Genomic DNA, 19,857 nt, shown 5'->3' with positions numbered 1-19,857 from the left:
AGTCTCAACACACCTTTGTTTGAAAGTGTTGTGAGCAACAAACATATTCCCCCAAAAAAGGTTTTGATGGATAGACAGGTCAACAAGTTAACCTGACAGTTTGTTAACCTGACTTAACTTGACTGTTTCACAATGTTATCAGAACCACGGAGGATCGAAAAAAGTGAAGTTACTCCCTTTCTCTTTGATGGAAAACTGCAGCACACTAACATCTTTAAGTTGAGATATGAGAGAGAATAAATAATTCTCACTTTCACCTCACTGTGCAGCCCAACCCTAAACACACCCCCATCCAAACAGGGCCTCACTCCAAACAGAGGGAAAAAAAGCTGCATCATCACAGGATAGATAACTGTGACTAAGACTATTAGCTAATTGAGAGTTCTGTTGGCCACTTCTACAGCCGCCTACCAAGCTGACACAACAAAAAATGCACCCAGCTTCTGCAGTGATCATCTCTGACTCCAAGAGATGCCCGCAAAGTAACTCATAAAGTATTCTTTACATGACGAAAAAACATCTACCCCGTTTCATAAGAAAAAAAAGAAATGTCTTATATTAAACTATGTGCTGCACTTTGATTTTATGAGTACTGGTACATCTCAACTTCAGGAATAGAGGGCAAAATTATGCTTAAAAGGCAAGATGTGAAATGACTCTGTTGAAAAATGGTGAAGCATGCCTGAAAATTCTTTCTTCAATCTGATCCCTATTGTTCTACTACCCAGAATCCTCTATGTCTGTGCATGGTTTCAACATAATGCAAAGAGAATAACTGACTGGTTTTGAACTTATATTTTGAAAGGAGCAGGCACTGTCAATTTGTGAGAAGTTACCCACTTTCTGCACAAATGCAAAAAACAAAACCTGTGGTTATGTGCAGAAATAAATCTGATGTGAAAGAGATAAATGAGAAATGACAAACGATGAAAGACTATACAAATACCTAAATAGGGTACAAATAGATAACATATACTTCGCTCCTGTGAGGAACAAACAGTTTGGGTTGATTTCAGTGCTCTCTGAACATCCTTCAAGAGTTATTTTAGTCTTCCACATGGGATTGTATGAGTTACTAGTACTGTGTGTCACTAAGTGAGTACACAGGCAGTAATGAGTGTCAGTAAGCTCGACCCCTTCAATGAGAAACTGCTTGGAGAAACAAAGTGCAAGCTTGGTCACAGTTTTCAGTCCACTGCCACATAATTAAAGATGTCATGAGGAGGATCCGTTTTAAATAGATTGCCTCACCATCTTCTGACCTGGAGTCTCATGCACTGTTGTAAAAATGTGATTTTTAACCAGGTGTGTGTTTGTTTTGGAACAAATTTTCTTCGTTCAACACAACCTTTGACCAGATTCAGGGCGACGAGGTAAGGTATTTATCAGCACAGTTATGTAGCGCTGTGGGTTGAAACATAACAAGCAAACAGCGTGAGTTTGTACCGTACGCCCGTAGCCAGCTAAACGCCCAGTGCTATGGTGTTTATTTAGGCTAATGTGACAAAAAGCACTGTCAGTTCATACAGTAGTTTAGTAGCTGTCCATTTGTAGTGCTACTGACAGCCTGATGCTGTGAGACGTATCGGTAATGTGTAATGTTAGTGAATCCTGGTTATGTCCTGCCAGTCGTCTACCAAGCAGAGCTAACATAACCTCACTCTTCATTTTATTGATAGACTCTCAAGTTTGAACAGACCACTGCAGAGTAACTGCTGACTGTGGGTTGTTATGCACATCATCACAAACAACTTAACCCTTTAGCCTTTAGCTCGAGCTGTATCACTCTCCTGTTTATCTTTTTTCTGCTCTTCTGTCCTTTTTCTGTCTGACAGTCAGGCTCCTGTGTCCACCATCACTACAAAATTACTCACGGAAATAGTTTTTAGCAGAGAAAAACAGATCTCTCTTCCCTCTTCTAAACGTCATCAGCCGGTGTGGTGTTGTCATAGAGACTTTGACGTACCATAAATCAGTCCAGTGTTGCTCGACCCGATTGAGAAGCTACAAAGTAGCATTTTGAAGTAACCTATATTGTGGCTGATAATGTCATTTTACAGTGTGAATTACGATCGGAAAGAAATCTAGAGGGAAGACTGTTTCAAGATCACTGTCAGGCTCCTCACAGCTCCTTTAAACAAATTTTGAAAGACCCTGGCAATTTTCTTGGTTTAAGCGTGCGCTCTGTTTTTAACTCTTCAGCTTTTTACTTTGCCACCTGAAAGCCCTTTTATTTTGCAATACTTGAAGACACAACACAGTCGTGTTCTTCCACCTGAAGCTAGCACCTCAGTTTGTTTTTTTTACTGAGAAGATGGTATGAGGAGGATCTGTTTTAATTGCACTCCCTCACCACCTTGTGGCCCGGAGTCTCTGCACACTGTTGTAAATTACTTTTAGTGAGGCATGTGTTTGTTTTGGAATTAAATGGAGATCGAATCGAAATACATTTTCTTTGTTCAAGACAACTTTTCCCTGGATACAATGTGCAGGGGTCTTCATTTTATGGATAGACTCTAAAGTTTGAACAGACCACTGCAGAATAACTGCTGACTGTGGGTTGGAATGGACATTATCACAAACAGTTTAGCCCCTGTGTTACAGAGAGATACAGCCTGAGCTCAAGGCTAATTAGCCTTGAGCTCAGGCTGTATTACTCTTCATTTAGCTTTCTTCTGCTTTTACATCCTTTTTTTTGTCTGACAGTTAGGCTCCTGTGTCCACCATCACTACAAAATTAGTCATAGAAATTGCTTTTAGTAGAGAAAAACACAGATCTCTGTGTTTTATCTCTTCTCACTACTCATTTTTGTCAGCTGGCGTGGTGTTGTCATAGAGACCTAGAGGTACAGAGAGGTCAATCTGGTCCAACTTGACCCATCAGAAAACCAAGAAGTAGCAATTTAAAATAACCTGTAACCAGCAATATTGGGGCTGTTGATCTGATTTTAAAGTGTGGAGAACAGTCAGGCATATACCTAGAAGAGAGACTTTTTCAAGACCACTTTCAAACTCCTCACAGCCCCTTAAAGAATACTCAGTAAGTTAAAACTTAAATTTGAAATTATCCATTAATTAGGTGCTTTGAAACATCCTTAGTGCACACTACACTCAACAGAAATAAACAGAAACCATGTCAAGACTAGAGACAAAATGCCTTTAGAGGGAGACCAGGCCACAAAGAAGAGGTGACAGGCAGATACAAAAACTCATGCAATGTTGATCAATGTAAAGAAGTCAAAAAATCTAAGAACAGACTCAAAGCAGTCACACATGTCCTGGCTTGCAAGTTTGCTTCTAAAAGCAGTTATAAATGTCTGATATAATGTAAAAGTGCATACTGTTATCTGAATTTCAATAATTAAGCTCCCCACATACAATACAAGGTTCAGTCATGTTACAAACAGGGAGAAATACTTTGTACTTTCAAACTTCAGAAGTATCAAGACTGAGTATAAATTACCTTAGTTTGTGTACTTCTACTGTCTACGGTTCTGGTAAACCACAAGGTTTGATCAAATCTTTGAGCAGAAAGTAGTGGTAAGCAACGGGTTAATTGCTTCTGTACAGTAAGACAGTGTGCATTAATGCATGAAGTACATGCATTTCCCTGTGCGTGCTTTAGTAGAAGGATATTTGTTCAAAGTGCTGCCTTGTGCACACTTCACTCCTCGGAGAGAACAGACTCCCTCCCTGCAGATTTCTCCTCATTAAAATAAAGGACGAATCAATGATTTCTAAACCTTCTGTTTATGAGGGAAATGGAGGAAACTTGCTGAGCAGTCTGGCATGTTCTGCTTTACTGTATCACAGACACATTTACACTGATAGACATAGAAATCCACCCACTTTGTCCAATACATTTTCATTTAGTTGTTTGTGGTTAAACCATAAAAATTATCATAGGATTGATGGTTTTTCACTTTGGTACATTTAAATGTTGAGATGTGCTGTAAATCTGACTGGGAACACGTTTAGCTTTGATAGCATGTCATAAAACAACCTTCATAAGAGAGTTTGATGATTCCAGTTGTGGCATTTTATTATATTCTCTATTTTATTTTATTTTCATACACCTCTCCTGCTATCGGGGTGTTGCTACAATTTGCGTTTTCTTTCTGTCTTTCTTGTTTATATGTTTATAAACGATATCTGCAGATGTCATGACAAATTAAATTCATTAGCAAATGGTGATGGAGGTACTGAGGTGGAGTTGATTCTGTGACTGAGATCAGTAACACAACTAAGACATCATAACAGTCCTCTACTGACACACTGTGGTTACATCAGGTACTGCAGATTTTTAGATTTTCATTTACTTTAACGTCCCCTGATTTTATTTGATGTTGCTGTCAGGGTGGCAATCTGTACTGTATGTGTCCACCACATCTATTCAGTAACTAACTGAGCTAGGTAGATAGTTATGATGTGTTGATGGAGGAATTACAAGAGGAGCCTTTGATGTGTAGGAATTGAGCCAAACAAAGTAATGCAACAAAAAATTGTGCAGAAACATTCTGCATTAAAAATCTAATCTTATTAGACTTTTTAATAGACCATTACATCTGATGATATTTTGACTTTTGGTCCTTAAAGTGCACTTTATGTTCGGGATGCACACCGCACATAAGGCTGTCATCGCTGTTTATGATTCCAACAAATGTATCAACCAGTAAAAAGTTCCCTTCATTTATTTTCGAAAAGCCTCTGCATCATTGTCTCATCCTCTTACTTTAATCTTGTGGGAGTGATGTATTATTTTTTACCACTATTATTATTGTAGTGTAGTGGAATGGTATCCTTAGTCCCAGCTACTTTGCAAACCTATCACTACCTGGCCTGTGTGACGTCAACTCGACTCTCAAACACAGTCTGATCAAATACATCAGTGAAATAAGTTTAACCCACAGACTGTATAATTAATGGAGGTAGTCTCCCTGTCACCTGTTAATTTCTAGAACAGGTTTTTAAAGCAAATCAGCTGTTGCGACCATATTTGTGATGAAGACTTCACCTGAGTGTGAGCTGTGCCTCTAATTTGGCACACTCGCAATCTAAATATCCTCTTAACTAACCGAGTTAGAAAGAAGTTCACCCATCGTACTGTGTGTGCCGATAGTGAAATAAGCGATTCAGAAAGTAGGTTGTTTTTTTTTTTACCAGGCTGTAAATATGTTTATTTCTGCTGTGTGAACTGCTTTTTTTTGGCTTGGTTTGTATGTGACTTCCTGTACTTCCAGAGCCAGCCTCAAGTGGACACTCGAGAAACAGCTGATTTTAGCACTTCCACATTGTGTCATATTTTTAGACCGGAGATTGCCGCTTGGTTCAACCACAGACATAATGACATCTGACGTTATTCCACTGAGCAGAGTAGAGGTTGACAACCCAGTGACTAGATGACAGGATGACAGAACAGGAATTTTCTGCTTTACAAAAAAAAAAGTTAAAGAAACATGAAGAGCCAGGACTGTTCTGAGGTTGTACAGGGTTTTTTTTAGTTAGTTGTCATGATTGCAGTCAGAATTGGTAAAGAATATTTCAAACTTGCATCTTTGCACAAATTCTTACCTACATCACCTCTAAGTTCACATACACATTTATCAATGTTTCCTTCCAGTTCCTGAAAAAACAACAAAAGCAATAACGAGACCACTGTTTTGTGCATTCATACACCACAAGTAAACCCTTCAAAACCATACTGCTGCATATGTTTGCATCTGCTGACATCTACTGGTCACGTTTCGACCTCAGTTTTGTTTGAGCAAAGCCTTCCTCAGTCGAACATTAATACACTGAACTTCCTGCTCCCTGTATGTTCCTCTAAATTCTCTCTGAAGGAAAGTCTTTAAGATTCCAGTCTAACAGGAAGTAAGCAATTTGGCTATGCATGTCTTCTGAGTGCTTTCATACACATCAGATTTATTCACACATGCACAACATTCCTGAAAATTTTGGAACAGCCAGCATAGTTGATAGCAAACATTTCTGGACTCTTTCCTGCCAGCCTTCTGATAGACTTTCTGCAAGACATCAGAGCCAGCCAACGTGAAAACACAGTAGGAAGTACTTGAGAAACAAAAGCAAGATGAGAGCAGCACACATCAGTCTATGTGCAAGGAGGATTGATAGAAGTGTAAAATCTGTCATCATAGTGATGGCCTCTGATGTTTGGTCATGTTGTACATATCCCACTGTGGCTCTTCAGCGTATATATTCGATCTCCTGCTTCCTGAGGCTCACCTCTTACCCAACAAAACCTCATCAAACAGGGCAAGACTTTATCCTGCGGGGGTTGGTAAATTTGGGTGCAGATTTTCTATAAACTTCAAGAATGTGGCAGGAGTAAAAGAGGCTGTTGATAATTTAACAGTACATAGCACTTACACACTCAGTGTGAATGTGTCTCCATGAGTTAGAGCAATATGAAGATAAGGCCAAGGTCAGGTGAGGAGCAAACATTGTCAAATAACATTTTCAAGTTGTAAAACAGAGTTTTCCTTTTTCTTCCTCTCCTCATCCTGCTGACTCTGAGTGACTTCAGACTAAGTCCCAACCTCAGCATCCCTTTCACAGCATCCCAGACAATTCACTGAGATGAAGCTTCAAAGCCTTGAAACTGGCCTCCTTATCATTAAATCATGTCCAGTGTGTACGTGTGTGTGTCAGCATGGAGCCTGCGTCACAGTGTCTGTCAGCATGACGCATCTGGTCCTGTTTGACCTTGCTGTTGTAAAAAAAAAAAACACACAGATGAGGAAGGAGATGGAGAGTTCTGATTTATTCTCTCAAGCTCATAAAATAAGCCCATTAAAGATAACAAGGCCACTTAACAGCATCAACACAGGGGGGCAGCAGATTCACACACATGCACTACTACACACTACACACAGCCGGCCTTCTACACTGACTACTCAACTGTGCCCATGTGAGAATGTGTGTTCTTGTGTGTGTTGATTTTCAAGGTTGTCAATCAAAACACTTTGATCAAACTGACAGCTGAGTGTCATGTGTATGTGTGTGTGTGTGTGTGTGTGTGTGTGTGTGTGTGTGTGTGTGTGTGTGTGTGTGTGTGTGTGTGTGTGTGTGTGTGTGTGTGGTGGGGGGGGGGGGGGGGGGGGTCAATATAACTGAATGAGGTACAGAGGGTCATGGTAGAAGATTTACAGCAGCTGAAGATTTTTTTGCACAAAATGCCTGAAAAAGGAAAACTTTATGGAAATAAAACTGTCTCATAATTTAATTTTTAAAAAGTTCATGTTTGTCATTGAAACATAGTTATAAAACACACCAATCTGCATTTTTGTTGTTCAGTATGTTTACAGTGCACACGATTCTCAGATTAAGGTCATGTTCCCACTAAGGTGTTCATGTTTAACACAGTGCTGAGTAACAGGAATATTCCTGTTTATATTCTTATCAATAAATGCTAAATAAAACAGAAATGTATGGTAATACTGGCAGCAACATTAAAATATATATTGACGGGGGAGCTTTTCATGCCTTTTATCAGGTAGGAGAGGACAGTGGAAAGAGTAGGACACGGGGCAAGAGTTGGGAATGGCATGCAGGAAACAGGCTGGATTTAAACCTGAGCCATCTGCCCTAGGGTGAACGTCATGGGGCACAACCTAGACCACCAGGCCATCTGCACTCCTGGAATTCAAAGGACATGAAGGAGATAACAAGATTTTATTACTGTTATATTTTTTTATTTTTCTTATTTACAATGCCTGCAAAGTGACCAAAATCAATTTATTTCCTTTTAAATAAGCATTTAACAACCAATTTGTTTACATGAGCCAATATTCTGGTCAGAACAGGCATATGCCAGGGGCTTTATTTAGGTTTGTCAGTAGGGATGTCCCGGTATCGGTATCGGATCAATACCAGCCTTTTATCAAGGTATTGGTACTCGAGAAGGCCTCAGACACTAGCAGCAGATACTCTAGGCAAGAAAATCTTACGTTGGGATCCTCCTCACCACTAGATGCTGCTACTTGCTGCGGTTTAACACCACTGCAAATGTGTGCCAGGTCCTTTTCAGACAATAGCTGTGTCCCAATTCAGGGGCTGCAGCCTACGGAGGCTGTAGCCTTCGGAGGACCCGGCCTTTGTAGCATGTGTAGACCGCAAAGGCCGAACTGAATTGAGACGGTCTGGTCTACGAAGCATTTCCTGTTTGTAACCCTCGACGTCACACAGCGCCGCCCTTACCTGTCAGGCTTACATTACTTTTAAACACACATAAACCAAAACCTCACATTTAAACAGGATGATTTTTACTATCTTTTTATCATTTTGTATTATTATTATTATTATTATTATCCCTATTGATAGAGTAGAGAACCACCATTTACATGAGAGTAAGGCAACAACGTACATTTTCAACATTTGATCAAGTGCTGGGGGGATGATAAATGAAAAAGTATAAAATACAAGCTGCTGAAATGATTTAATGTGTTTTTTGAATCCCCTGTAGAAAAAAAATAAAAAAAATAAAAAATAAAAAACACTAAGTTTTTTTCCCAAGAGAATTAACATTTATGAACATATTTTTATACAATAATGAGATGATTTATGAAGAACTGTTTTTATATTAAGTATATTACTTGAAAAGAGCCCAAACATTTTCACACAGAAAAACAAAATATTCTTTGATGTTTTAGAAACACAATCACATAGTTGTTGCCAGATATCCTTCATATCTGTATAAATCAGGACTCCTTTTGGAGTTTGGCCGTGTCTATTATGTTCGGTGTTCATGCGCAATGAATCTTGGGATATGTGAGGCTATGAAGGATTCACCGAACCCATCCTTCGCGGCCCCCGAAACGGAGGACGGATTCGTCAGCCTCCTTTGGAGGAGCCTCCGTATTGGGACAGCCTCCAACGCACCACTGTGACGTAACCGGTCTTCAAATCCAGCCTCCATAGGCTGCAGCCCCTGAACTGGGACACAGCTACTATGATTGAACCAGGAAGAGTTAACAGTTTAACTTTTTTATTTTGCACTTTAGTTTAATTTAAAACATACTTTAACTCTAACAGTTGTAAGTTTTATTGTGCACTTTTAATAAATATATTTTTAAATATTTATCCAAAAAAATCTTAACTCAGAAGGAGTTGTTTGTGTTTTATTTGGACTTAATGGCAGAGTGGCTGTGCTGTCTTTGATCAAAATGATCTGCCACTGATAATTGAAATTTTATGTATCAAAGGTGCGAGTAGTATCGGCACTCGGTATCGATGAGTACTCAAGAAGGAGTACCCGTACTGGTATCAGCCTGGATAACAAGTGGTATCGAACATCCCTAGTTTTCAGTTGTTGAAATTTGATCTTAATGAACTTATGGCAATCAAAACAAGATGATTTTACATAATTCATTAGCAAATTGGAGTATTTCCTGTATTCTCATTTAAATGAGAATATGATGTTTGTGTAGACGTACTGTTTGTACCTCCAACTGCTGAGGCAGTCAGCCTTGTGGTGCAGAATTTAGTTGTTCATGTTAAATCCAAAACAAATGAAAACTCACCACCTTCTTTGCCTGGCGTATCTGATGAAAACACTGCAGTATCTTTACAACTGCACCAAACATCAACATGCTCCACGTAACAACACGAGTAAGTCTCTGTAGAGACATGACTACTCAGTGACTGATTTTTAATACTTGACTTGAACTCTGTTGAGACAATACAGCCAAATTGTGCCAAGTAAAAACAAAACTTTTTGATAAAATATATAACCCTTGAGGAAAACCTGCCATCACTTGAGGTCACCGTCACATGAATTAATCAGCAAAAGGAAATAGTCCAGCCTGATATGAAAGAGACAGGAGCAGACAGACTAGTTGACAGAAAGGTGTGAATGGAGAAAAAAGAAAGGAGGAAAGGACAAATGAAGGATGAATGGGATGTAAAAGAAAGATCGGAAAGTAAAGGAGAGAGGAAATAAAAGGAAGGAGAGGGGAGGACTGATGGCTGAATGGACAGGAGAGGTGGAAGGAGAGAGGGAGACAGAGTATAAATATTAAAATGAATGATGTGCACTCTCCAGTTAGAAGTGCAGCTGGCAGCGGAGTGATGTCGCCGAGCCAGCAAAACAAACTGAGTGATGTTGGCACTAATACAACCCAACAGAGAGACAGCTACAGACAGTGAGACAGAGACACAGACAGACAGCTACAGACAGGGGACACGGACAGACAGGACAAGGGACGTTTTACTTTCCCCACCTGTGTAAACATCTCTCACCAGCTGAGACTTACACAAAGCTGTCTGCAAATCACCCAACACTTTTGGACCAAGCCATATATACTTCAGAGGAAACGTGCTGTAATTTCAGGCTGGATGATGGCCGAAAGCAGCGTTGCAACTCCAGCAAATGAGATGAATGAATGATTTTCTCAATGGAAAGATATCAGGGAGGTGGTGAGAGTGATTGGGTGTTAATTTGAGAGACTTTTTAACTCATTACACTGTTTAAGGTGAGGTTTCAAAATCCTCATAAAAAGGTTTGTCATTTTTTAATCAGCTCCAACTTTATCATAATACAAGCTGAGAATGCAGTGGGGAAAGAAATTCATGATCTGCCACATTAAAGAAAGACCACACTGCTGATGAGTGTTCGGACAGAGTATTGCAAAGCAACGTAAATGTACAAACCTGCCTTCAAGATGAGGAGCACTCCTCATACTCACTATTTAGGCCCTGTGAGGACTTAATAAGTGCTATTGAAATTATCAGTGCAAAAATCAGTTATTTCCAAATGTTATTTGTTAGTATCCATGGTCAGGTTGAACATAAATCTTTTCAGGGCTCATAGTCTGAAAGTCCCTTTGACAACACCACACCAGCTGGCAAAATTAAGCAGTGAGAAGAAAGATCTGGGTTTTTGTCTGCCAAGCACAATTTTTTGGATTCATTTTGAAGTTATGGTGGACAATGGAGCTGGACGATCAAAAAGCAAGAGGACAAAAAGAGCAGGAGAAAGCTAAACAGGAGAGTGACAGTGTCTGTGATCGTGTTCATTCTAACCCAATTGCAGCAGTTATTCTGCAGTGGTCAGTTCAAACCATAGACTGTATAATTTATGGACATAGTCTCCCCAGCCTCAACCGTATGTTTCTGAAACAGATTTTGAAACATGAGTTCATGTTCTTTTCAAGGTGAAATATATTTTTTGTTGGGACAGTAAGAATTTCCTGGGAATAAGCCTCTACTCACTATTTTTGAACTGTCTATCTGATGGTGAGGGTTGTAACACTGCTGGTTTAATTACTGATGATTGAAGTTGAACACACACACATGCATGCCTTCTTGTATCTTGTATAATAAATTGACAAAAAATATATATATATTCTTGTCCAAGTGTATCTCTGCAGGGTGTCCTAAATTTAAATTCATCACCCTAAAATGTGAGATCAGTTTTTCCAGTAGACACCCTCAGACCTGATGTGTGCAGAGTTTTTGCCATTACATTTATAAGGACCTTCCCGAATAATGTCCAAAAATGAAATGATGTGAGGATGAGTCATTTTTCACATAAATTAGGGATCACATTAATCCACCAGTTCCAACTTTTCTCCTTTCTGGAGGCTTTTTTTTTAAGTTTTGAATGTCAGACATCACATGATCCAAAAGTCAAAGAGTGTCATGCTGAAAACGTGAACTCTACCAGGAAGTTTCGTAACTGATGGTTTAAGTTGAATGAAAGATGAATATTACAGTGGTCTGCTCATTAATGGCATGTTTGTTGTCATCACACATGTCATTTCAGACCTTTGTTCAATCATTCTTGTAAGTACACTGAGGCCTTTACATGCTTTCATGCTCAGCAGGTGAACTCATGTAAAGGTTAACTCTACCCTCTAACCCTGTCCTTCACTGTTTGTTGCCTCATTTTCCCCCAAACCACAGGCTTTCTCATCTTACCATGACCCTGACAAATGTCACTGCCTGGAAACAGACAGTATCTGAGAGCTGCTGGCACCAAAGAGGTTAAATAAACATGGCTTAAGAGTGTCCTGTGTGACTTTCAGGGAGAAATCTCTCATTTGTTTCTTAGCACTTGTTTTGTTTTCTTTGTCCCATAAAAAAAATCATAAATGTACTTCAATCTTTAATAAAGCTGTATTGTATTACTTTAACCTCACATTGGCTGCTGGAAAGTAGTAAGAACCAGTTGTTTTTCAATGTTCAGATGATCAAAAATGTCAAACATGTTGACCTGACTTACTGCAGAGATTTTTTTACTAGAATTTTGCAGCCTTTAGCTCATGATCTATCACTCCTGTGTTTAGCTTTATTGTGCTCTTCTTTCATTTTTTGTCAGACAGAATTATGTGTCCACCATTACTACAAAAGTAATCCAATAAATTATTTTCAGAAAAATACAGATCTATCTTTTTGCCGCTTAACTTCAATGGCCAGCGTGGTGTCGTCATGAAGAATTTAATGTGCCGTAATCAATCTGGTCCTGCTCATCCGTATCAGAAGACATTCACTGGAGGATGTGCTGAAACTTGCAAAGGATATGCTTCACATTTTAAAACAAATGTCCTCTGAGTGTTGACAACATACATTAAATCTGATTTTTTTTGTCACCACACAAAGGTAAAAATTACTGATGTGTGTGATGTTTTTAATGCTGTGAAATAGGCAGACATTTACACAGTCAATCATGGAATTACTTATTATCACTTCTGGTGCAAAACTAATGATTTTTGCTTCTTGCAAATTCTGACTTCTGTGAACAACAAAGAGCCAGCGACTGCACACAGAGCCAGAGACAGCACAGAGAGAAACTGTGCACTCCCCCAGAAAATCAGAGAAGGATAGTTGAGAGTGATCAAGCTACCGCAGATATCGTGTTTGCACTAATCCCATTTGGATGAGATCAACCATTCAGTGTGGACAACCATAAAGTCTAAAGAGGCTTTAGGAGAGTGGGAGTTACAAATTCACAAGACCAAGGGTAATAAAATGTTTCACACCCATCAGCAACTTTTACCTCCATGTACTGCAACCTGACATGGTAAGTGGGGTTTTAACCCATCGTGTCTAATAAAAATCAACGTCCCCCCTCCAGGCATCTCTGACACACCTGATCTGATCTGCAGCTGGGTCAGCAGCTGTCTGCCTGCCTGCCTGCCTGTCTTCCTGCTTGTTTGTCTGTCAAAACAAAACATGGCAACATAAAGTCTGTCACCTCCAACATTGCCTCTGTTACAAAGCTCAGGACTCCATGGGCTCAAGGACACGTCACTCTCATCATATCTCATTAGCAGCTGTTGAGGAAGAAAACCCCAGGTAATGGTCAGAGCAGCTGTGTGGCGTTCAGAGTGAGCAGTCCGCACGCTCTTTACAGCTAAACTCACTTTCCTTTCACTGATTACTTCCTCCTCTCTGTGTGAAGGTGTGTGAGACGCTCAAATCAGCCGCTGCAGAGTTTGATTGCAAGAAAATACCTGCAGACTAAAACTTCTGACACACTTTGGAGACTCCAAGAGCTTGTTCCACCTCTAAAAAAATACACACCAGCTTTAAGGCCACGTTCTTCATTGGTTACCTGGGAAAGAATCACTTAACTGTGTTTTTAAAACTTTGCAGGGTTTTCAACATATTTGGTGTATAAATTCTAATGAACACACAGGAAGTGAACATTGAAATGATAGACAAGCATAACTGGACTCAAAATGAAAAGTAAGTGGAAGTGATAAGATGATTTGCAAACAGGAGCAGTTCAAAGGAAGAAAAGTCCTCACAACAAGAACACAAAACTCAGCAGAAAGCCGAGAAAGCCAACAGATGGTGTTTACTCTCTCATGAGCGAAATGCTATCACAGACACCTCAGCCTGATTTAAAATTTGATATGACAACTTGCTGCTGAAGACTCTGTTGCAGACTTCACAGCAAGTTTTGTGGTTTTCATCTCAAATATCAAACTGGACAAAATTTAGTCAAAAAGAGCCAAGGCTTTAAAATCAAAACTTTATATTTTAATAGTCTGTTTTAACACTTAAAACAAGCGTAAACCTTAAGGTACAGCACACTGTCGTGACTAACCGCACTGACCCAGTGGACCAGTGGAGGTCAGGGCCTCCTGCAATGACTCAGTCAAAAACCCTTCCCCAATGCTCAGGTTGAAAACCTGGAATTATACACCGAGGACTGTGGCAAAATCTGAGGCAACAAGAGTTCATACATTGCAAATACAGCAGTTCATTCTGAGTCAACCTTCAGAAGAGCCTGAATAACTAGCTTGAGGCTTCTGCTTTTATTTCACTGCCTAGCATCTCATGTTTGTCTGACTTTTAACCCTTTGAGCCACGGCCTCTTTTTTTGGTCTCTGCTAGGATTATGACCAACCCAAATTGAAAAGGATATCTCTGCACCTACAAGGTGTATCTGAATCATTCTGATATCATAATAAAGGGGACACTTGAGAAATTTATTCAGAGGTGTCTGAATTACTGGCTCAGATGAATAACTCAAGAATTACTTTAAAAAGAAAACCAGCAATTTACACGTGATGAGTGTTTTGTTTTATGCCTTTTGTTGCAGAGTGACCTTAAAGTCCAACAATCAGGGACCTAAGGGTTTAAAGGGTTAAATCTTTTTGAAAGCAGATTCAGGTCAGACCTATAGAAACCATGGAGTTAAACTTTACCCTTCATTAAAATTAGTCACATTTTTTTGAATTCCATGCAACTCCTACCTTGCAAATGATCACAGCGGACATCGTTAACCATGAGTCACTCTTTTGTTCCCACGGTGACAATCTGCACACGGCTGTGTTGTGACACCAATAACCTCAGGTCTTGGGCAGGACAATGACGAGCTCAGAGTTACAATTAATGATTGTAGGACCACACGGCTGACTGTTGCACATGATTTCATGTTAATTCAAACTCGCACAACTGGTGTCATACAAGGTTTGAAACACGAGTTGACTCAATCTCAATGCACCCATTGTATCTACCACTGCACTGTAAATGATGAAACCTGTATTACAAATTAACAGGACAAATAAAGAGAATTTTTAGCTGCCTGCAAAAAAAACAACTGAAAAAAACTTTATCTTGTGACAAAACAATTAATCAGTGTTTCTAAAATTTTAAAAGAATACTTTTAATGACTAATGCAGTCTAAAAATGATTTAACTGCCTGAATCACTTTAAGAGGGCACGTTTGCAAATCACAAGTTTCCTTAAGCATGCTAGATAAAACTAATCAAGGGTTTCAGCTACAACAAGTGTGCTTCAGATCCAAGAGGCAACATTTGATTAGTAAAATGAAGTCTATGCAGAAGTGCTAAGATGACTGTTCATTGAGAATCGGGTAGACCAGAAACTACGCACACACCAAGCCAGAAAAACTGACTTTTACAGCATTAAAAAACCTATTTACAGCATGGTTTAAAAAACAGCTTGGGTCTAAAACACAAAGCTGGCTATGGGCACACAGTGTACAGGGGTGATTTTTTTTTTTTTTTTTTAACTCTGGGAGGAGAAGGTATTAGGATCCTCTGATTGTCCAGTCAGTAAAACAGCCCCTATAGCTGTTAGAAAGGAAACTCAAAGCCTGCGTCATGACCAATGTGGCTGCATCTGTGGATTGGCTTTATTTCACAGTTTCAGGAACAGAGGTTTGTTGATGGTGAAGATCTACTGCATGTTGTTCAAAACATGAATAAGTCAAAGACTTGTCCAAAAAGTTTAGAAATCACTGCCACGCAAAAACAAGGAAATGGATACAAAAGGTATTGAATATTTCAAATGAGGGTGTTGAGTGCAATGTTTCAAGTTAAAATAACAGTGTCTACACTACCTGGACATGGCAAAAGTAGCAAGTTATCAACAGCAGATTTCTGAGTGGACAGGTGTTCAAAAACCCTCTGGTGACTGCGACAAAAAACACACATGAAGAGCACATGCTAAACGCTGAAGGTCCCTGTGGTCAAACCCAAAAATGAAACCCTTAATGACCCAAAAGTATGAGAAAGGTCAACTTTAGTATGCCTAAAATGGTACACAGAAGCAGCAGGAGGTTTGTGATTCTTTTCTGTGGAGCGATCCAACAAAATTGGAACTTTTTGGGGCCCATGGGTGCGCAGTATGTCTGGATAAAAAAGAATACACTACACATTGAAAAGAACACCCTGCCCACATTTCAACATCACAAAGCGATACTTTTAGAAAGAGGTGGTGTTTTGGTGTTTCAGAGATTTAAGTCTGAATGACAGGGCAGAGAAAAAAAGCTATTTTACACTAAATCGAACTCTTAACTGCTACTCACAGTCTCTCCTGTCTTCTCTGGCAGCAGCCTCTGAGTGATTATCAGGACTACAAAAACAGCCAGTGTTGATAGAGAAAACACTTCCCTCCTCAGACTTCTTTAGGGGGCGTACAATCAATGAAGACACAAAGCTAAGGATTTCCTGAGTTGTTTGAATTGCTGTGGGGTAAAAGCTCCAGCACTTTTTGAACACACAGGTTATTGATCTCACAATAAATCTTTCAGCTTCCAGTTCAAACCGCCATCGGCTGTAAACCCTGTTGGGAGAGAAGCTCTGCCATCTGTCCCTGGATTGAACTACCCAGCACAAAGTCAGCTCTAATCAAGAAGAAAGAGGCGGTACATGGGAAAATATCACTGGAATAAGGAAAAAAAGATACTGAAAACTAAACAAAAAAACACCTACATGGCAAGGTTTTAACACTTTAAAGTATGCAGTCTCTAAGATAAGAGTCAAAATAAAAACAGCTACATTTGTATTTTTGAAAGAAATGGAGATGAAGAACTGTGCTCTGATGGCACCCACAGAGCTCAACACCAGCATATTAAGCTCAACAGGGTGATTATCACTGTAAGTAGTGAAATAATAAATGCACTGAAAATAAGATATAAGAAAAAAAATCCTGTACATTTATTTCTACAAATATTGTACAATGTTTTTTTTTTTTATTTTCAATTCACTATCAGATTATTTTGTATGATCTAGTTACTCTTTCCAGAATTTTTCCTTGAGTTTATGACAAAGTGTTATTAATGCACAGGCTGTTTTATCTGTTTAGAGCCGGTTTAGAAACCCAAAGTGTTAAACACCAGAGGGATTTTTCCCTGCTCACAGGTGACCTAACATGACCTCCCTTTGCAGCACTTTTAATTTCAGGTCTTTTCCTTGAGGCCCTTGGTCTCTGCCTTGTCTTTGATAATTGTGTTTAGGGGTGGACTGGGACCTTGTTAGGACTGCTGGATCCCAGATATGATTAAAGTAATTAGTGCTGCACAATAGTAATTATGTTTTATGGCACCTCCTCTGTCTCCAGTTAACCTGCTCAGAGCCATATGTTAGGTTGGTAACAGATAAGCTGGAGGAGTTTGTTTGTGTGAGATATGAGGTGTACAGGATAATGAATAAAGTCTCCATGGGAAAAAGGGCGGAGGATAAAGGGATGGACAAGCAGATAAAAAAAATTGATGTTCTGACACAAGCTGATTGGCTAATACAATCAGTGAAGGTACTCTTTATATTTCAATCTAGTTTTCTACTAAAGAAGCTGAAACAACAAGAGTTCCGTCAGAAAGCGAGAAATAAGTTCACATCTTTACCTAAAACTGTTTGAGATGCATTTTTTAAGCTTTTTGCTTAAACAGAATAAATAAATTACAGAAACATGTCAACTGCAACTTTCCAAAATGTCATAAACCATGGCCTCCATTGGCACATGATCACACACGCTAGGACATCCCCAAGACACAACTTTGTTGTTGTTTGTATGAAAACGCCAATAGTGGAAGAAACGACTGTTCTTTCAAGGCTTATTGATGATGTTCAGAAGTTACTAAATGTGAAAGAGAAACCCAGCTCTACAGCTCCTCTTGGTTTCATTTTTGGATATTTACGTAGTAATCGAGTCTCAGCTCCTGTCTCCAGCTGCAGCAGAAGCTCTTTTAAACTCATAAGACTTCAAATCTTATCCAAAGAAACTTATTAAGTATGTTTAACTTGATGCATAGGCTGCTATTTCTACTTCTTAAAAGAAATTCAGGCCTTATTTTTCATTGTTGAGATGAAATAAGATGTTACATCAAGAATTATCAGGTGAACATAGCTTATCTAAAGTGCCTCAAGATACTGCATGTTGCTCCTTTGTTGGGCTAGGTCTTCAGAGTGTTACCAAAATCCCCTGCAACAGTAAGGGCACCAGTTCAGGCCCCCAGTAAAACTGTGATGCTTCTTCTCAGACATCGGCCTATTGCAGCTTGAAAGGTTCTCTGACAAGGGTGTCAAACAAGATATTAAACCTAATTTAAAAAAGTCAAAGAATTTAGCTTTCTCTAATTGCAGATACGTTTACATTCAGTTAAGTCCTTTTGACCTTGAGGTGCTATAGGTCTATTGATTGTCATAAAAGCAGGATGCACAGATACTGTTTGGGAGAAACTGATGCCTTATTCAACTGCTGATTAAATCCAGTAAAAGTGGTCCCAATATACAACCCAATGTTTTTTATGACTATAATTTTGGGGCATTTACTGTTTCAAACAGAAAAAACAACAACAAATTCATAAAATGTGGGAGTATTGAAACTGAAAGTCATTACTATAGACTATTTTATAATCATCTCTAACTCTGCCGTTCTGAACAAGGTGGGAACACATCCTCCAATCCATGACTCTGTTGTTATATGTGGTGTAGAAAGTGAAGTGTACTCACTCCCACTGTTTCCTCTTGGCCTGTGGTGTGTTGTGCTTCTTGTGTGCCTGATGAGCCTGGATGACATCACGGTAGTCCACCAGTCCCCCCCTCCTTCGAATCAGCGGGACTGAGGGGTCAGAGTTACTGGTCACCAGGGACATGGACCCCCGGCTGGAGTGTAGTCCGTATCCTCCCCCTCCATTCATAAAGGGCACTTCATTGTAGTGCTCCACTCGGACATCATAGACAGTGTGATAGTAGGTAGGCTTGGGACCCACGCTGCTCCCACTGATTGGGGGAGGACGGCAGCGGAGCGGCCGGTTGAGGCCCTGAGAGGAGGAGGAGCAGGAGGAGGTCTGGGGCCACACCACCGAGCCACCATGGTCCTGATAGAGGGGGGACAGCATGGAGCTGGAGGGGGACAGAAAGAGCCAGAGAGGTGTACTTAGCAGCTCCAAAAACGTGTGTTCATTGAAAGATGTGTCATATATCCACATGAAAATAACAAGAGGTGGAGGATCCAGATGCAGATGAACTTAAAAAATGTTTTAGTTTAACTAAACTCAAAAGTCCAAAACTAAAAAAAAAATCCAAAACAAGGGGAACACAAGCGGAAACACACAACACACGACAGGATACACAATGAACTGACAAGAACTCAAAAAACACAAAGACTATATAGACAAGGGAGCAATTAAACACAGGTGTGAAAGGAGACACAGGTGAAACACATGAGGAGCAATCAAACAGGACGGAAACACAAGGTGAACTTAAATGAACACAGGGAAACTAAAGACAGATACAAGATAAATCCAAAACATGGAAACACTAAGAATGAACATAACAAAAGACCTACACATGACATGAACCAAACCAAAGCCAAAAAGGAATAAGAACTATGGACTAAAAGAGGAAACAAAGGGAAACACAAGTCAAAAATCATAAAGAATAAACACTAAGACACATACGTAAATCCAAACTCTGAACCCAAAAGACAAACCAAAGATCATATCCTCACAAGATGTTTGTTTTCTATGTCTTTTATATTTTCAGCTGTTTTTAAAACTTTTATGACCTCACCGAAGCTATGTTTCCACCAACATGTCTGGGGTATTTGTTTTTCTTTGTGCAACCCCAAAAGCTTTAA

General features: G+C 39.5%; 1 protein-coding gene across 14 annotated transcripts in view; it reads right to left on the bottom strand.

Annotated features, from left to right (window-relative positions):
- Positions 1-19,341, bottom strand: part of cacna1ab (calcium channel, voltage-dependent, P/Q type, alpha 1A subunit, b) — a 201,441-nt gene extending 182,100 nt beyond the window's left edge. For 13 of the 14 annotated variants that reach the window (XM_074665510.1, XM_074665511.1, XM_074665515.1 and 10 more), the window contains exon 1: positions 18,729-19,341. In XM_074665510.1, the coding sequence (XP_074521611.1) occupies positions 18,729-19,207 (479 nt within the window). In that variant the 5' untranslated portion in view covers positions 19,208-19,341. The remainder of the gene's footprint in view (positions 1-18,728) is intronic. The other variant, XM_074665518.1, reaches the window with a different exon arrangement.
- Positions 19,342-19,857: the final 516 nt, after the last annotated feature.

Source organism: Halichoeres trimaculatus, unplaced genomic scaffold (genome assembly GCF_033239565.1).
Source record: "Halichoeres trimaculatus isolate MK-OKI-2021-1 unplaced genomic scaffold, fHalTri1.1 fHalTri1_scaffold_2, whole genome shotgun sequence".
Classification (NCBI taxonomy): Eukaryota; Metazoa; Chordata; class Actinopteri; order Labriformes; family Labridae; genus Halichoeres; species Halichoeres trimaculatus.
This window is presented reverse-complemented; position numbering and strand designations above follow the sequence as displayed.